The 19,148-nt window shown below is 36.3% G+C and overlaps 4 protein-coding genes across 4 annotated transcripts in view; all 4 read right to left on the bottom strand.

The window, feature by feature from the left end:
- Nucleotides 1-522: 522 nt before the first annotated feature.
- On the bottom strand, nucleotides 523-1,440 carry LOC141340124 (uncharacterized). The gene has a single exon (XM_073845054.1). It carries the CDS (start codon nucleotides 1,438-1,440, stop codon nucleotides 523-525), a length of 918 nt encoding a protein of 305 aa, XP_073701155.1.
- An 821-nt stretch (nucleotides 1,441-2,261) lies between these two features.
- Nucleotides 2,262-3,185, bottom strand: LOC141340126 (uncharacterized). Its single transcript, XM_073845055.1, has one exon. It carries the CDS (start codon nucleotides 3,183-3,185, stop codon nucleotides 2,262-2,264), a length of 924 nt encoding a protein of 307 aa, XP_073701156.1.
- An 877-nt stretch (nucleotides 3,186-4,062) lies between these two features.
- LOC141340127 (uncharacterized) lies at nucleotides 4,063-4,986 on the bottom strand. Its single transcript, XM_073845056.1, has one exon. It carries the CDS (start codon nucleotides 4,984-4,986, stop codon nucleotides 4,063-4,065), a length of 924 nt encoding a protein of 307 aa, XP_073701157.1.
- Nucleotides 4,987-8,714: 3,728 nt separating this feature from the next.
- cntnap5a (contactin associated protein family member 5a) overlaps nucleotides 8,715-19,148 on the bottom strand; it is a 31,021-nt gene continuing 20,587 nt past the window's right edge. Inside the window, exons 12-16 of the mRNA XM_073845057.1 lie at nucleotides 17,414-17,547; nucleotides 15,106-15,190; nucleotides 14,458-14,661; nucleotides 13,191-13,265; nucleotides 8,715-12,643 (exon numbers count right to left, since the gene is read on the bottom strand). Of these exons, the coding sequence (XP_073701158.1) occupies nucleotides 12,447-12,643; nucleotides 13,191-13,265; nucleotides 14,458-14,661; nucleotides 15,106-15,190; nucleotides 17,414-17,547 (695 nt within the window). The 3' untranslated portion in view covers nucleotides 8,715-12,446. The remainder of the gene's footprint in view (nucleotides 12,644-13,190; nucleotides 13,266-14,457; nucleotides 14,662-15,105; nucleotides 15,191-17,413; nucleotides 17,548-19,148) is intronic.

Consider the following 19,148-nt stretch of genomic DNA (forward strand, 5'->3'; position numbering starts at 1 on the left):
AAGAAAAAGACTAAGACTAAATAAAAAATTCCTGTCAAAATTAAAATTGTTATTTAAACAAACAAACAAACAACAACAAAAACTTAGTAGCAATTTTTGAGTAAAAATAGTTTATACATCATATTTTTTCAGTGTAACATTACCATTATTAATGCTATTAGTTATAGCTGTGGGCTGCAACAACAGCTCTTACTCTTGACATTAATTTACACAGTTTATGGATAAACTGATGATTTTTACTTTAATTAAAACTACTTTAATTTAAAGCAGAGAAGTAAAACGTCAAATCAAATCAAAACTTTATATACATATAGCACAAAAAGCACAGTTACAGACTGTAAACAAAATTAGATACAACATCCCCTAGTCTTCCCTTAAAAATATTATTGTTAATTTACATACATTTCCAATTTCAATTTTACTAACATGTTGATATATAGATTAGAGCCTACATGTTCAAAACATACATTTGTTTACATCAGAAATAAGGAAAATGCATAAAAAAAATGCAAGAATCTCATCTCATTTTGGTCTCTTTAGTTTCTTAATTAAACTTACAATTCCATTACGAAACACAGACTGGGAGAATCCAAAGCACAGTAGGTTTCCCAAGGTGGATATTGTGCAGAATGTCATTGTGACAAATCTATCAGGATCCACTTTTTCATAGAGGTCTGTTATGTAGAGGAAAGCAGCTGCTACAGTCCACAGGCTGCTGGGAAGGAACAGGGCCGCTTGTATCATGCCTGTTACAGTGACCCGCATCTGGCTCTTCTGCTGGGGTTGGGAAAAAGAATGACTGCTCTGTCCCATCTTTTTCATATGTTTACGCAGATAAACAAAAGTTTTGCCCCAAGAAAATAATAAAGTGACCAGAGGACAGGTGCAATACAGCAAATATGTAAAATTAGCCGCATGAAATAAAAACAGGTCTGTGCTTTCTGCTGCTGATGTTTGGTTCAGTTCAGATGAAGTGAAATTGTTTGGGACGGGCTCGAGCAAAAAATACATTACTCCTCCCAGAGACAAAGAAATTAGCAGCACTATTTGATTCAGACCGAAGCCGACATATATTATGGTGTTAATGTTCCTCTTAATCCAGATAAAGATAGGATGCTGCTGAGGAACAATTGAAACGTAGTAGAAAATGCTGATCCAGGCATTGCATGAGAAGTTGGCGCAGAAAAACTGATAAATTAAAGCTCTGGTTACCGTATGAAGCCAGAAAGGCGGATCAAAAAGCAGCATAGCAATGGTCAGCACAATGTCCAGTTGTTGAAATGTTGAATTGAATAACACAACAATTAACAAGAAGCGCAGTGGATTGCGAAGCGTCACTCCAGCGACTGGCCTCATTAGGCAAAAAAAGAAGACGATGTTGAAAAAGATTGCTGTGAGGCAAAGGGGACCGGTGAGCAAACCATATAGCCATGGCTCCATCTTCTCTGTTGCCTCTATAATCAGTTGTGTCGATTTTGACAGTCCTGCAAATGTCCTGCTCTTCCTGATACACCCAGGCTTTTATTACAACCAATAAATTATTTAAGGTCAAAGTAAAATATGTTGGTAAATTAAATGTGGCTTGACGGCCAACCATAAACAAATGACACACATTCTTACGTGGATAAAACACAACTATTCACAGGCTCATCCTCAAGTGTTTCATAATAAGTGCAACTGCAAACATAATTTAAACAATATTCCCAAACAATACTTTATTTAAAATTATTAAAAGAAATTAAAATCAAAGTGGCTTGCCACAATAAATCCATACACAACATTGAAAATAACCACTTTTTCCTAAACTGTAAAAAAATATTTTTTCATATTTGTAAATATAACGAAGATGATTGAAGTGTTTTACAAAATACTATTTTAGTCTTTCTAATTTTGTAATTATTTAAGAAACGTGTTAGCAAGTTCTAATTTAAATCTTTCTAAACCATTTTTTTTTTGCAGTGTGATGTTACAATTATTTGTGCTATTAGTTATAGCTGTGGGTTGCAACAACAGCTTTTACTCTTGACATTAATTTACACAGTTTATGGTTAAATTGAAGATTTTAAACTACTTTTATTCAAAGCAGAGGAATATGAGAATATTAAATCAAAACTTCAGATATATATGTATCAGAAAAACCACTGAGCCACAAAAAAATTAAATAACATTTTACAATATTTTTTACTAAAATCTAAATGTATATGTTAGAGCCTCAATACATACATTTCCTTGGCTTTCATCTCTAAGATGTGGCTTTCATCTCATTTGTGTCTCTTTAGTTTCTTAATCACACTTTCAAATCCATTGCGAAACACAGACTGAGAGAATCCAAAACACAGTAGGTTTCCCAAGGTGGATATTGTGCAGAATGTTATTGTGACAAATCTACTGGGATCCACTTTTTCATAGAGGTCTGTTATGTAGAGGAAAGCAGCTGCTACAGTCCACAGGCTGCTGGGAAGGAACAGGGCCGCTTGTATCATGCCTGTTACAGTGACCCGCATCTGGCTCTTCTGCTGGGGTTGGGAAAAAGATTCACCGCTCTGTCCCATCTTTTTCATATGTTCACGCAGATAAACAAAAGTTCTGCCCCAAGAGAATAATAAAGTGAACAGAGGACAGGTGCAATACAGCAAATATGTAAAATTAGACACCTGAAATAAAAACAGCATTGACGCTGAGCTTTCTGCTGGTGATGTTTGGTTCAGTTCAGATGAAGTGAAATTGTTTGTGACAGACCCGAGGAAAAAATACATTACTCCTCCCAGAGACAAAGAAATTAGCAGCACTATTTGATTCAGACCGAAGCCAATATATATTATGATGTTAATGTTCCTTTTAATCCAGATAAAGATAGGATGCTGCTGAGGAACAATTGAAACGTAGTAGAAAATGCTGATCCAGGCATTGCATGAGAAGTTGGCACAGAAAAACAGATAAATAAAAGCTCTGCTTAACGTATAAAGCCAGAAAGGCGGATCAAAAAGCAGCATAGCAATGGTCAGCACAGTGTCCAGTTGTTGAAATGTTGAATTGAATAACACAACAATTAACAAGAAGCGCAGTGGATTGCGAAGCTTCACTCCAGCGACTGGCCTCATTAGGCAAAAAAAGAAGACGATGTTGAAAAAGGTTGCTGTGAGGCAAAGGGGACCGGTGAGCAAACCATATAGCCATGGCTCCATCTTCTCTGTTACCTCTATAATCAGTTGTGTCGATGTTGACAGTCCTGCAAATGTCCTGTTCTTCCTGATACACCCAGGCTTTTATAACAACCAATAAATGATTTAAGGTCAAAGTAAAATAGGTTGGTAAAGTAAATGTGGCTTGACGGCCAACCATAAACAAATCACACACATTCTTAAGTGGATTACAACACAACTATCCTCATGCTCATCCTCAAGTGTTACATAAGTGCAACTGCAAAACTAGTATGAACAATATTCTCAAACAATGCTTTATTTAAAATTATTAAAAGAAATTAAAACCAAAGTTGCTTGACAATAAATTCATACACAAAATTGAAAATAACCACATTTTCCTAAACTGTAAAAAAATGTTTTTTTTTTTCACATTTGTAAATATAGCAAAGATGATTGGAGTATTTTACAAGAAAAAACCATTTCAGTCTTTCTAATTCAAAATCTTATTTAATTCAGTTGGTTACATTGTAATTATTTTAAAAACTTGCTAGCAATTTCTAAAAATTTTCTACGCCATAATTTTTGCAGTGTGATGTTACAATTATTTGCGCTATTAGTTATAGCTGTGGGTTGCAACAACAGCTCTTACTCTTGACATTAATTTACACAGTTTATGGATACATTTAAGATTTTTAAACTACTTTAATTCAAAGCAGAAGAATATGAGAATATAGTATCAAAACTCCAGATATGTTTAGCACAAAAAACACTGAGCAGCAAAAAAAATAAACAAAGGTTTCCAATAATTTTTACTAACATCTAAATTTTTAGGTTAGAGCCTCAAAACGTACACTTGCTTACACAACATAGAATAAAAATGTATAATACATTTCAAGAATCCTCAGACGTGGCATTCATCTCATTTTGGTCTCTTTAGTTTCTTAATCACACTTTCAATTCCATTGCGAATCACAGACTGAGAGAATCCAAAACACAGGATGTTTCCCAAGCTGGACATTGAGCAGAATGTTATTGTGATAAATCTACTGGGATCAACTTTTTCGAAAAGATTTGTTATGTAGAGGATAGAAGCTGTCATAGTCCACAGGCTGCTGGGAAGGAACAGGGCCGCTTGTATCATGCCTGTTACAGTGACCCGCATCTGGCTCTTCTGCTGGGGTTGGGAAAAAGATTCACCGCTCTGTCCCATCTTTTCCATATGTTCACGCAGATAAACAAAAGTTTTGCCCCAAGAGAATAATAAAGTGAACAGAGGACAGGTGCAATATAGCAGATATGTAAAATTAGACACCTGAAATAAAAACAGCATTGACGCTGAGCTTTCTGCTGTTGATGTTTGGTTCAGTTCAGATGAAGTGAAATTGTTTGTAACAGACCCGATCAAAAAATACATTACTCCTCCCAGAGACAAAGAAATTAGCAGCACTATTTGATTCAGACCGAAGCCGACATATATTATGGTGTTAATGTTCCTCTTAATCCAGATAAAGATAGGATGCTGCTGAGGAACAATTGAAACGTAGTAGAAAATGCTGATCCAGGCATTGCATGAGAAGTTGGCGCAGAAAAACTGATAAATCAAAGCTCTGCTTAACGTATAAAGCCAGAAAGGCGGATCAAAAAGCAGCATAGCAATGGTCAGCACAGTGTCCAGTTGTTGAAATGTTGAATTGAATAACACAACAATTAACAAGAAGCGCAGTGGATTGCGAAGTGTCACTCCAGCGACTGGCCTCATTAGGCAAAAAAAGAAGACGATGTTAAAAAACGTTGCTGTGAGGCAAAGGGGACCGGTGAGCAAACCATATAGCCATGGCTCCATCTTCACTGTCGTCTCTAATCAGTTGATGCTGACAGTCCTGCAAATGTTCTGCTCCTCCTGATACATCCAGTCTTTTATTACAACCAATAAATGATTTAAGGTCAATGTAAATAGGTTGGTAAATTAAATGTTGCTTGACGGCCAACCATAAACAAATGACACATATTCTTACGTGGATTAAAACTATCCACATGCTCATGTTCAAGTGTTACGTAATCAACGATATTCTCAAACAGTACTGTAGTTGCAAACACTTTTATTTATACATATTGCATACTGTAAACTTATAGATTGAAGAGTTTTATATTTGAACTCTCTTAAGACTCTAAATAGTTCACCCTAAAATGGAAATTTGCTAATAATGTACTCACCCCAAGGCCATCCAAGATGTAGTCTCAGCCGAAAGACGTCACGCCCACAAAACCTTGGCTAAACGTCTGATGCATATGGTACACTTAACTGGAAACACTTCAGGAATGTCGAAGTCGTCATCTGATTAGTTGAATTTGATCGGATTTCGGTCCGCCGGGAAACAAAGCGCAGACTGATTTACTTGGTGTTTTGCTAAAAGGTGCTTATGCAGACGCCATTGTTGTTATACACATTTGCGACATTCGCAAACAAATTACTGACTTACTACATGTTCTATCTCTTCTTCGTTAACTTTCAATGCTGGCTATTTCAATGACTGACTTGTTGCACGCCAGTTTGTTGTTGTGGGGGCATTTCCACGCACCGAAACTTGACGGTGAACGAATCGAACTGTGATTGGTTGTTTGACATGTCGGTCAAACGACCTTATGGGGGGGCCTTGGCCAATGAAAACTGTCATGGATTCCAGACCTTCAGCCGACAGTCTGAAGGTCTGGCTATGCGAGACTATCCAAGATGTAGAGGAGTTGTTTCTGCATCAGAACATATTTGTAAAAATTTGGCATTACGTCACTTGCTCACCAGTGGATCCTAAATGTGTGCCGACAGTCCAAACAACCGATAAAAGTATGAGCCACAAGTAATCCACGCAAATCCAGTTCATCAGCTAATATCTTGTGAAAAGCTGTGTGTTTCTAATAAACAAATTAGAATAAAGTATGAAATACTAGGTCAGTATCCTTAAGATTTCTGTCTAATTAACAACAACAATCCATATGCAGAAGATATGACTACAATATCTTTCTGGTGGGCTCTGGCCAAAAAGTAACCATCAAAAACACTCTATCAACTGCATAGCAACATCCTGGAAGCCAAGCCACCCACAATACCGCAGCATAGGGGTGAGATTTGCACAAGCAAGCACTTTTTTTTTCCTCCAGAAAATATAAAACCTCAGAAATGGCAGTGTTCATGACTGGAAAACCTTAATGGGATAGTTCATCATAACCAATGCAAATATCCCAAAATGGTTTGCATAATCTTGGTTAATGGTAAATTAAGAATTTTAATACAGGAACCCAGCTGCATCATGCATATGCAAAACTGAACAATGAGTAACAATGATGAACACTGTCTTAAAGGAATAGTTCACCCAAAAATGAAAATTCTGTCATTAATTATCCACCCTCATGTTCCAAACCTGTAAGACCTTTGGTCATCTTCCGAACACAAATTAAGATATGTTGGATGAAATCCAAAACTTTCTGACCCCGCATACACTCTTAGAAATAAAGGTGCGATGCCATAGAATAACCTTTTTTGTCTAAATGGCTCCATAAAGAACCTTCAACATCTTTTTGTTTCACAAAAGGTCCTTTGTGGTGAAAGAAGGTTCTTCAGATTACAAAAAGGTAAGAAAGAGATGGTTCTTTAAAGAACCTTTGACTGTATGGTTCTTTGTGGAACCAAGAATGGTTCTTCGATGGCATTGCTGTGAAATTTTTTTTAAAGCACCTTTATTTTTTAGATTGTAGACAGCAACGCAACTGACTTGCTCAAGGCCTAGAAAGGTAGTAAGAACATTGTCAGTGGTTCAAACGTTGTGTTTTTAAGGTATGAGAATACTTTTTGTGCGAAAAGAAAACAAAAATATTGACTTTATTCAAGAATTTCTTTTCTCGCTGTCTATGCAGGGTCAGAAAGCTGTTGGATTTAATCAAACATATCTTAATTTGTGTTCTGAAGAGGACTAAGGTCTTATGGGTTTGGAACGACATGAGGATGAGTAATTTATGACAGAATTGTCATTTTTGGGTGAACTATTCCTTTAAGACAATGTTCATCATTGTTACTCATTGTTCAGTTTTGCATATGCATGATGCAGCTGGGCTCCTGTATCAAAATGCTTAATTAACCATTAACCAAGATTATGCAAACCTTTTTGTAAAATTTGCATTGGTTATGATGCTGCATATTATGTTTTGAGTGTCATCTTCATACAGTATGTAAAAAAATAATTGCATCGGGTTAAACAAAAGGCCTACACACGCACACACACACACACACACACAAAGATTATTCCAATTACTTATGGAAAAATAAGGCAAATTATTTCAATAAACTATTACATTTATTCTGTGAAAAAAAGGAGATAAACATTATCTCTCCTCATGTGAATGAAGGAAATGAAGAGCGAATAAATAAAGCAATTAAAGTAATTATACTGTGACAGCCACTGTAATGTCAACATTACAGTCTGGGGGTTTTAAAGACTGAGCTAAGATAAATCGCTCACAGTCATTTTCACATCAGCTGTCCTATTTATGCTGTTGAACTTACCCTCTTTTTAAATTCTAGAAATCTTTTGAGAAAAATCTATGGATAAAAAACTCAGTCTTCAAAAGCTATCGGATCTACACTATATTGCCAAAAGTATTGGCACATAGCCTTCTAATGAACAGGTTTGCCTATTTTAGTAATTTTCATGAGTACAAATCTCAGTGTTTAAGCATATAATGATATTCTAGGGAATTGTGTGCTTCTAATTTTATAGCAACAATTTGGATAGGAGCCTTTTCTATTCTAACATGACAACGCCTCTGTGCATAAGGCAATGTTAATAGAGAAATGATTGATTCAGTCAGTGTGGAAGAACTTGACTGGTCTGCATAAAGCAAAGTCCTAATCCCAGCTGAACACCTCTGGTGTGACTTTAAATGCAGACCTTGAGCTAAAACTCATCACCAAACGCCAATGACTTGTATGTATGGGTACAGTCATTTTAGACGTATCCAAAACTGTTGCAACAGACATGGAAATACAAATTTTAAATGCAATAATTATGTTTCCATATTTGTTGCCACAGTTTTGGAAGTGCCTTTTCTGTTCTAAAGAAGGGGTGTCTCAATATGTTTGTACATATAGTGCATATACAAGCCATTGGTTTTTGGTGATGAGTTTTTGGCTTAATGTCTGCATTTAAAGTCAGACCAGAGGTGTTTAGCTGGGATTGGGACTTGATTTTATACAGAACACTCAAGTTCTTCCACACTGACTGAATCAATCTTTTTTTTTTACTTTGCCTTATGCACAGAGGCATTGTCATGTTAGAATAGAAAAGGGTCCTGTCCAAACTGTTGCTATAAAATTAGAAGCATACGATTCCCTAGAATATCATTATATGCTTAAATTTTAAGATTTGTACTCATGGAAATTACTAAAGTAGTCAAACCTGTTCATTAGAAGGGGGTGTCCCAATACTTTTGCCAATATAGTGTATTACATGAAATATTAGTAATGAGTACTTACTCACAAATGTGGCACAATAATGAAAAAAAGTGTATTTTTTTATTAAACATGTATTTACAATATAGCTGTACATTTACATTCATACAAAACAGCCCCTAAAATAATCAATATCAATAGAGGTACAAAATAGTTTGAGAGAGAAATATATCAAAGGACACTTCAGTTTCCAAAGAGAAAGAGAAAGATCTGTCAGTCCAGTCCTACGTAATACAACTATCTTTGTGTTAGCTGGGAAAAAAAGAACGCAAGATCATCTGGAAAAAATAAATAATACAATGCCACCTACTGTACGAAGATTATCTTGTGTATTGGAGTAAAGAACAGTTAACACTTGTGTTTATTTTAAAGACGTTTAAGGAGGTGGTTAATTTTGAACAACCACAGGTAAAAATGTATAAGCATGATACAATCTTTGGAAGCGCTTCATTTTAAAGTCCTGTTCTACATGCACATACTATGTACTTATTATAGAGTCTACCTTTAACCCATGAAGTTACCTTTCTTAAGAAAGTACATTGTAAGTGCACGTACTGTAAAATAAAGTGCAACCAAATCTTTTGTTCAGAGTCAATACTGATGTTGTATTACAGGCAAATATTAAAGGACTACCTGCTACAGTTACGACCTACTCAGAATTGTCTGTGAAGATTCTCGGTTATCCAGATCATTGAAGGATGTCTAGTGTTATTCTTATCATGTAGATGCTGTGAACTGATGGTGGAGATTCAGTGGCATTTACGATTTTAGACAGGGATGACAAAGACACCTGATATTATCATCCGTCTCGGGTGATCTGATCTCTGATCTCAAAGATGATTGGATTTCAAAGGAATGGTCTCTGATTTCTAGTGGAATGCTCAATGTATTTTAGTCAAACTTCACATGCACTTCTGTGTCACTGCATGTTAATTTTGGGCCAACAGAACAACAGAAACAGATGATAATAGCGGATGTAAATGGGGTCAGACAGCCTACGACACCAGTTTTACCCCAATTTACATCTCTGTTTTTGATTCTGAGTGTTAGAATAACACAGCAAGGTTAAACACCTGGGAAATTTCCATCATCAGTTCACAACTCATGTCAAAATAGACACATATCCAGGTAACTAGAACAACTCAGTCAATCTACACTCACACTACTGTTTAAAAGTTTGGGGTTGGTAAGAATTTTTTAAAAAATGTTTTTGAAAGAAATCTCCTCACCAAGGCTGCATTCATTTGATCAAAAATACAGCAAAAACAGTAATATTGTGAAATATTACAATTTAGAATAACTATTTTTACTATTTTTTTATATCTGCAATTTAAAATATGCAATTTTTAGCAGTCTTCACATGTCACTTGATCTTTCAGAAATCATTCTAATATGCTGATTTGCTGCTCAAGAAATATTTCTTCGTATTGAAAACAATTCCGCTGTTTAATATGTTTGTGGAAACTGGTATTTTTTAAGTTTCTTTGATAAATGCAAGATTAAAAAACAGCATTTACAGTGGTGTGAAAAAGTTTTGGCCCCTTTCCTGATTTTTAATTTTTTTGCATGTTTGTCACACTTTAATGTTTCAGATCATCAAACTAATTTACATATTAATCAAACATAACACAAGTAAACACAACATGCAGTTTTTAAATGAAGGTTTTTTTATGAAAGGAAAACGAAATCCAAACCCACATGGCCCTGTGTGAAAAAGTGTTTGACCAAAAGATCCTCAAAAGCTAGACATCATGTTGAGATCCAAAGAAATTTAGGAACAAATGAGAAAGAAAGTAATTGAGATCTATCAGTCTGGAAAATGTTATAAAGCCATAAAGCTTTGGGACTTCGAACCACAGTGAGAGCCATTATCCACAAATGGCGAAAACATGGAACAGTGGTGAACCTTCCCAGGAGTGGCTGGCTGACCAAAATTACCCCAAGAGCGCAGCGACGACTCAACCAAGAGGTCACAAAAGACCCCACAACAACATCTAATGAACTGGAGGCCTCTCTTCCCTCAGTTAAGGTCAGTGTTCATGACTCCACAATAAGAAAGAGACTGGGCAAAAATGGCCTGCATGGCAGAGTTCCAAGACGAAAACCGCTGCTGAGCAAAAAGAACATAAAAGCTTGTCTCAGTTTTGCCAGAAAACATCTTGATGATCCTCAGGACTTTTGGGGAAAATTCTCTGTGGACTGACGAGACAAAAGATGAACTTTTTGGAAGGTGTGTGTCTCATTACATCTGGCGTAAAAGTAACACAGCATTTCAGAAAAAGAACATCATACCAACAGTGGTGGTAATGTGATGGTCTGGGGCTGTTTTGCTGCTTCTGGACCTGGAAGACTTGCTGTGATAAATGGAACCATGAATTCTGCTGTCTACCAAAAAATCCTGAAGGACAATGTCCGGCCATTTGTTCATGACCTCAAGCTGAAGCGAACTTGGGTTCTGCAGCAGGACAATGATCCAAAACACACCAGCAAATCCACCTCTGAATGGCTGAAGAAAAACAAAAGTCTTTGGAGTGTCCTAGTCAAAGTCCTGACCTGAATCCTATTGAGATGCTGTGGCATGACCTTAAAAAGGCGGTTCATGCTTGAAAACTCTCCAATGTGCCTGAATTACAACAATTCTGCCAAGATGAGTGGGCCAAAATTCCTGCACAGCGCTGTAACAGACTCATTGCAAGTTATCGCAAATGCTTGATTGCAGTTGTTGCTGCTAAAGGTGGCCCAACCAGTTATTAAGTTTAGGGGGCAAACACTTTTTCACACAGGACCATGTGGGTTTGGATTCTGCTTTCCCTTCATAATAAAAAAACTTCAATCAAAAACTGCATGTTGTGTTTACTTGTGTTATCTTTGATTAATATTTAAATTGGTTTGATGATCTGAAACATTAAAGTGTGACAAACATGCAACTTTTTCACACCACTGTATTTGAAATAAAATATTAACATAACTCTTTACTGTCACTTCTGATCAATTTAATGCATCCTTACGGAACAAAAGCACTAATTAAAAAATTCTTACTGACCTCATAGAATTGATAGTTTATCAAAATGGCAGATATTTCACATCATAACACAGACAGGTAATGTTACATTAGGAAGCATCATGTTCAACTTTACAATATTTCTGCAAATTAAGTCACTTCACTGAATGAGTTTGGTCTCTGTTAGCAGCTTCTTTGTGAAACTAAAATAATTTCCTAAGGGCAATTGAAAATCGTCCTGCATGTTTACACACAGACAAATTTTATTCTTAGCTACGAGGCAGAGAAACGTAAAATTATAAACCGAGTTTGGACAGGTAACTGTCCTGGACCTGAAGCATTATACTATTTAAATAGTGTACCAGGACTTCGTCTCACAACATTGCCACTTTTGAAGATGTTTCTGGCAACCTAAAAATGTTCACAGGCTTAAAATATGTGTTTTTACTTTGTTTTGTTTTGTTAACGGTATGAATAACACTTCAGAATCTGCATCTGCATTCATGCACTAAAGATGACACGCTCCATTTCAGTTTCTATCCAGAGGGCATATTATTGAATTAATACAAACACCTCCTAAAACACCACTCACATCCCATAAATAACCTAATGTTGATTAATCCAACACTTGGGGCAAGCACTGTGAAAACTACAAGCTACTACTTACACAGATCAGAAGATTCCGCTGTTCCCAAAATCTCCAACTAACCGTCCTTACTGGATAGAAAGGGCCTCACGACACGTTTTCTGAAGGAGACACGGGAGGAACTGATAGCTGAACTGAAAGCTACGAGATTGTCCATCAGATGTAGTACTCTTGCATGCTGTCCCTCATGGAGTTGTGAAGGTGAAACTCTGCCCTGTAAGCAGCTTCAAGGCTACGTTGGTGTTCCTTTTCTTGGAGTCTTGCAGTTCTTTGAGCTTGTCGATGTTGGTAAAGGAAACGAGTCATCACTGCCAGCACGCAGAGGGTACTGAAGACCGCAGCTGTCACCACACCTGCGAATCAGAACGGACACTTATACAGTGTTTTGAATTGGAAATGGAGCCATTTACACAGAACCTGTTCTTGCATATATAAAAAGCGCAACGGAACTCAAATTGGTCAAGGCACGTTTTTAAAAGTTGAGTTGCAGGAAGAAAAAAACGGATTTAGGTTTGCATGGACAACAATATAGAAAATGATTAAAAGGATTGCATCAGACAAAATACACAATTAAAAATTTAAATATCACAGCGAATATACCAGTGAATGTCCCAGTCTCCCTCATTCTACAAACCCTCTTTCTCATTTAATGGGAAATTTATGCTGCCAACAAATAACTAACAGTGAACAATCCCTTGTGACAGTTTCAACAGAGATTTTATTACCCTAAGTTACTGCGCACAACAAATTACCAATACAAAGTCATTTTCCATTTCTGAAATAAAGAGAGCAAAAAGGAAAGATGAACATAAACAGTATGTGTGATAGTGAAAGCTCATTTCATACTTCACTGACTGTTACAAATGAAACAATGAAGCAGACCGAGGTGGTAAAACAAACCTCCGATTACAGCTGAATCAGGCTGGCTGTCGTCTTCGTGATGCTCGTTATCTTTTCCCACCTCCTGTCCATGATCTACAGAAAGATGGCACATGCATCACATAGAAATACAACACAGCTTGCAACTGTAAAGAGATATGTGTGCAAGATGCAGTTGTTTTACACTTTTAAGGTCCAACCCTTTTGTTTTTCATGCTGATTATACTTCCTTTTCACTGTATTATTTATTATTTTTAAATTATCTGTAAGATTCAATAGTGAAAAGTTATTTTTGTGTCAAAATCTATTAATTTCAGTTACAAGATTAGTGCTATAGTTGCTTGGCAACTCGATATGTTTTTATAATTCTGCATAGATCTCATTCTCATGAGAAACAAATGTTTTAGTAACACTTTACAATAAGGTGTCATTTGTTAACATTAGTTAATGTATTAACAAGCAAACAAACAATGAGCAATACATTTCTTACACTATTATTATTACTTTTTGTTAATGTTAATAAAAATACAACTGTTCATTGTTTGTTCATGTTAGTCCACAATGCATTAACTAATGTTAACAAACACAACTTATTTTATAAATGCTGTAGAGGTATTGTTCATTCTAATGTTAACTAATTAGCTGTATTGTGTGACTGTACGAATGTTATTTAAATCAGTGATTTCATGTGCATTTTATGTTTTTTAAACCAATAATATTATAAACCAATTTGCAAAAAATGGCATAAATGCTCTGTACATTTTTAAAGAAATATTGAAAAGATAAATAATGGCAGATTCTGCTTCCCATATAACATTAGTTTTATTTTTTATATGAAATAAAACTTGAACCATGCTCATTGCAACTATTTCCTAAGTGTTTGCTTTATAAATTGCATCTATTTTTCTCATAAATACCCCAGCCACAGGGCGTCTTTATTATGCCTACAATAACTATAAAGCCACATGAACCATTCAGAACACAAAAAGCACACCAGGTGAGTGCAATACAGTGTCATTTCATTAAAGCAGACTGGTGACCCACTGTTATCGCAATTACCGTGGTGAATTATGAAGCAACTGGGATACGTTTCCTGCCAAATACATATTGTGATGCCCATTCTTTTCAAATTGATATTTAAATTGTGAATATGATATGTCTGACAACATTCAGTGCTAAAAATATTCCTTAAAATTGTGCAGCAGTGAAATGCTATGCATAAAATGGACTCAAAGCTTTCTATTCTCAAACAGCTTAATTATTTTTGTACTCATTTCCAAGAACATACCTAAACGAGATACAGAGGTTGAAAGGTCAGCTAACGCTCCGCAATTTGATTCCAGTAAATGTCCTCGTATGCTGACTAGAGAGCTTCCTCGGTTCAATAACGCTGCCTTCAGTGGAGCAACGTGGTTGTACTGGACAGATGAGAAGCAGCCAATAAAGCCTTTGGACCCAGCATGAGCTACCTCATCATCCAATACATCACTTCCTGTTTGGAAAAAGAAAAGATTGTTTCTGTCACACACACATACAGTAAGTACTCATCAAAACACTGCGCACAGCTATTGTGAGCACTTATATCAAAAGTTACAGTTATAGACAGAAACTTATGGAGTTTCACTATTTTCAAATCCCTGAATATTTCAGACAAAGGCACAATCCTGCTCATTCACCGTTAATACATGCTTCATGACTGCTAGACACTTTGAGAGACTGAAAAAAGATAAAAGGTTTCAAACAGTCAGCCATCGTTGTTGAATCACCCTTGTCTAATGTCAGGAAAGACCCATCAAGCATCATGACAGGTTTTGAAAATTCATTACGCTATGTAGCTGGTGAACATTACAAATAAGGAGAAAAATGCTTTGTCTCTTGTCTTTCCCCAAAGGATTTAATTAGTGTCTTTTTAAACAGGATCAATTAGATTCACTACCTGTGACTTTTCCCAAAGTCAGTGACTTCATAGAGTTAAATGCTGCATCATATGAAAGGGTGTACTTCTTATTTTCATGGTCAACCTAAGAAAGATCAAGAACAATTGAATAAATACATGAAAAATGTGATGAAATTTGAGGTATTATAATAATTGTCTAACACTGTAACTGAGTTAGGGGTCAACTAGTCTCAGCCTCAGACGTCACGCCCACGGAACGTTGGCTAAACGTCTGATGCATATGGTACACTTAACTGGAAACACTTCAGGAATGTCGAAGTCGTCCTCTGATTCGTTGAATTTGACCGGATTTCCAGGAGACGCGAGTGTCGCGTTTATATTCGGTCCGCCGGGAAACAAAGCGCAGACTGATTAATTCAGCTTTTGCTAAAAGGTGCTTATGCAGACGCCATTGTTGTTATACACATTTGCCACGTTCGCGAACAAATTACTGACTTACTGCTTGTTCTCCCTCTTCTTCGTTATCTTTCAATGCTGGTTATTTCAATGACTGACTTGTTGCACGGTAGTCTGTTGTTGTGGGAGCAACTCCACGCCCCGAAACGTGACACTGAACGAAACGAACTGTGATTGGTTTTTTGACATGTCGATTAAACGGTCTTATGGGCGGGCCTTGGCCAACTAAAGCTTCCATGAATTCCAGACCTTCAGCCGTCAGTCTGAAGGTCTGGCTACGCGAGACTAGGGGTCAACTGATATGTTTTTCAGAGCTGATGACTATACAGATATTTACAGATCAAGTAGACCGATGATCAATATTTTGAACTGATATACAGCGAGGGGAAACAAATTATTTGAACGCCTGCTGATTTTGTATGTTTGCCCACTGACAAAGAAATGATCAGTCTATAATTTGTAATGGTAGGTTTATTTGAACAGTGAGAGACAGAATAACAACAACAAAACAAATCAAACACATTTCAAAAAGTTATAAATCGCTTTGCATTTTAATGAGTGAAATAATTATGTGACCCCTTCGCAAAACATGACTAAGTACTTAGTGGCAAAACCCTTGTTGGCGATCACAGAGGTCAGACATTTCTTGTAGTTGGCCACCAGGTTTGCACACATCTCAGGAGGGATTTTGTCCCACTTCTCTTTGCAGATCCTCTCCAAGTTATTAAGGTTTCGAGGCTGATGTTTGGCAACACAAACCTTTGGCTCCCTCCACAGATTTTCTATTGGATTAAGGTCTGGAGACTGGCTAGGCCACTCAAGGACCTTAATGTGCTTCTTCTTGAGCCACTCCTTTGTTGCCTTGGCTGGTGTTTTGGGTTATTCTCATGCTGGAATACCCATCCACGACCCATTTTCAATGCCCTGGCGGAGGGAAGGAGGTTCTCACCCAAGATTATACGGTACATTGCCTCGTCCATCGTCCCTTTGATGCGGTGCAGATGTCCTGTCCCCTTAGCAGAAAAACACCCCCAAAGCATAATGTTTCCACCTTCATGTTTGACAGAGGGGATGGTTTTCTTGGGGTCATAGGCAGCATTTCCTCTCCTCCAAACATGGCAAGTTGAGTTAATGCCAAAGAGCTTGATTTTGGTCTCATCTGACCACAACACTTTCACCCAGTTCTCCTCTGAATCATTCAGATGTTCATTGGGCCTGTACATGTGGCTTCTTGAGCAGGAAGACCTAACGGGTGCTGCAGGACTTCAGTCCTTCATGGTGTAGAGTGTTACCAATTGTTTTCTTGGTGACTATGGTTCCAGCTGCCTTGAGATCATTGACAAGATCCTCCCTAATGAGCTCTAATGATCATTGAAACTCCCTTTAAGAGAGTGCTCCTAATCTTAACTTGTAACCTGTATAAAAGACACCTGGGAGCCAGAAATCTTGCTGATTGATAGGAGATCAAATACTTATTTCACTCATTAAAATGCAAATCAATTTGTAACTTTTTAAAAATGCGTTTTTCTGGATTTTTTTGCTATTCTGTCTCTCACTGTTTAAATAAACCTACCATTAAAATTATAGACTGTATATGTTTGATGTAAAAATCAAAATGAATGTCAAAATTCACAAGGGCTCTGAAAAAACATTCTTTAAATGCTTTTACATTATTTTATCTGCAAATCGGTTTTGAAAATGGCCGATACCAAAAATACCGATACTATGCTTAATATCGGTGCCGATAATCGGTTGACCCCTAAATGAATCTATAAACAAACTGTATTTCAAAACTATCTGTACTGCAATCAACTACAGTGAAGTAATGTAATGTCTTCCGTGTTCTTACATATGCTAACTTTCATGTATACTGGTTTTCAAATATAAACACCTGAACAAACACATCCTTTCCCTCCCGCTGGATGTGAATTCTATGCAGCCGTCCATCTGCCAGGTTGCTCAAGATGGGGCTGAACACATCCGGTCTCTTCTCCTTATGCAGTTGGTACCAGATCTGTAAACTCCCTGTGAGGAACAGATCAATGCATTAGCATATTTGGCAAAAGTTACTTACAGCTCTAGTCAGGGATGAATGATTTTGTTGTGTGCTTGTTGTAAATCATTGTAAAAATCCATTTTATTATCCATTTGGTACATGGATTAGTCAAGCAAAAATTAAAACCATGTAACCTCAGTCATGCTGAATTATGTATATTCCAATATAATTGTGAGTCATCCTGTAGCGTTCTTACAGACCTCAGCAGATGGACTTCACAGCTCCAGCTCCCAAGAAGAGTCTTGCATAAGTCTATGAGACAATGTGTTTATATATAGACTATGTTGGACCTTAGCAGCTGCTCTGAAAAATTTATAAATATTAATTCCCTGGCAGCCTCTAGCATTTACTCTGTATTGAGTTTGTCAATACACATTTATTTGTCCCTCCTACACACATATAGTGCAGATAAAGGGTCAAGGTGTAGGCCATGTTGAAATTTTCTCGCAAAGTTGCTACAGTTATATTTGAGACATCTCCTGACTTTCTTTGTGCGCCTGGGATTACTGCACTTAACAATTTTTTGTCAGTATTTCTAAAAAGCATTGTGTGATTGGATTTAGCTCAACAAGAATGTGGGTGGTACTATTATGTAGGAATGAGTGTTGCACAATAAAAGTCCATATTTTGGTAAGCTGGGTGAAGGCATGATTGATCTTAAAAACACAGCTCTTTACTCAGCCTTGTGTTTCAAACATGTATGAGTTTCTTTCTTCCATGGAACACAATGCTTGTTTTGGTGCAATAAAAATAAATGGTGACAGTCCATATCATTCCTGTACTATATTATAAATCATCATATAACTATATAATATTGAATATTAGAACTTTCAAATCTCAGAAATGAGATTTAAAATCTAAAGTTAAATTTGTCTGGGCTCCATACAAAACTCAAAAATCATCTGACTAATTCTGAATTATTTTTTTTTTTTTTTAACATTATCAAACTCTTTTGATCATATAGTTCAATGTTCTTATTTTCAGTTTTCCTTTTAATTTTAGTTTAAATGTTTAGTTCAGCTGGCAATTTGTGTTTGTTTTTATATTTCTGTTTATTTCCAATTTATTTTTATTTCAAAAGTAGTTCTTATACTCTAACTTGTTTTTATTTCAGGCAACATTTCCATTTTTATGTTTAAAAAAAAAAACAATTTTTATAGTTTTAGTGTTAGTTAACAGTAACAACAGTATATATTTATGGCACTTTTTGTCACTTTTAGAGCTTGATAGCTTTTGGTCAACATCGTTTCATCATATAGAAAAGATGAACTTGAAAAATGCTGCCCTAACAACTCTTTGGTTATAACAACTTTGTGGTTGATGGAAGAAATAATGCCATATGCATTTGGGATGACATGAGAATGAATAAATGGTGACAGAATTTTCATTTTTTAGTATACTATTCTTTTAAGAGTTTTAATGCAAACCTGCAAAACAGCATCAAATTAACAGCTTTGGTTATGTAACAATGTGTGATCTAGCTTGGCTGTTAATGTTGTGCTAGTTAATTGTGATTTACAACAATTCTAGCACTTTCTAATAATCTACAAGGCTGTAAAGCTGACAGTTT

This window comes from Garra rufa, chromosome 8 (genome assembly GCF_049309525.1).
Source record: "Garra rufa chromosome 8, GarRuf1.0, whole genome shotgun sequence".
Taxonomy (NCBI): domain Eukaryota; kingdom Metazoa; phylum Chordata; class Actinopteri; order Cypriniformes; family Cyprinidae; genus Garra; species Garra rufa.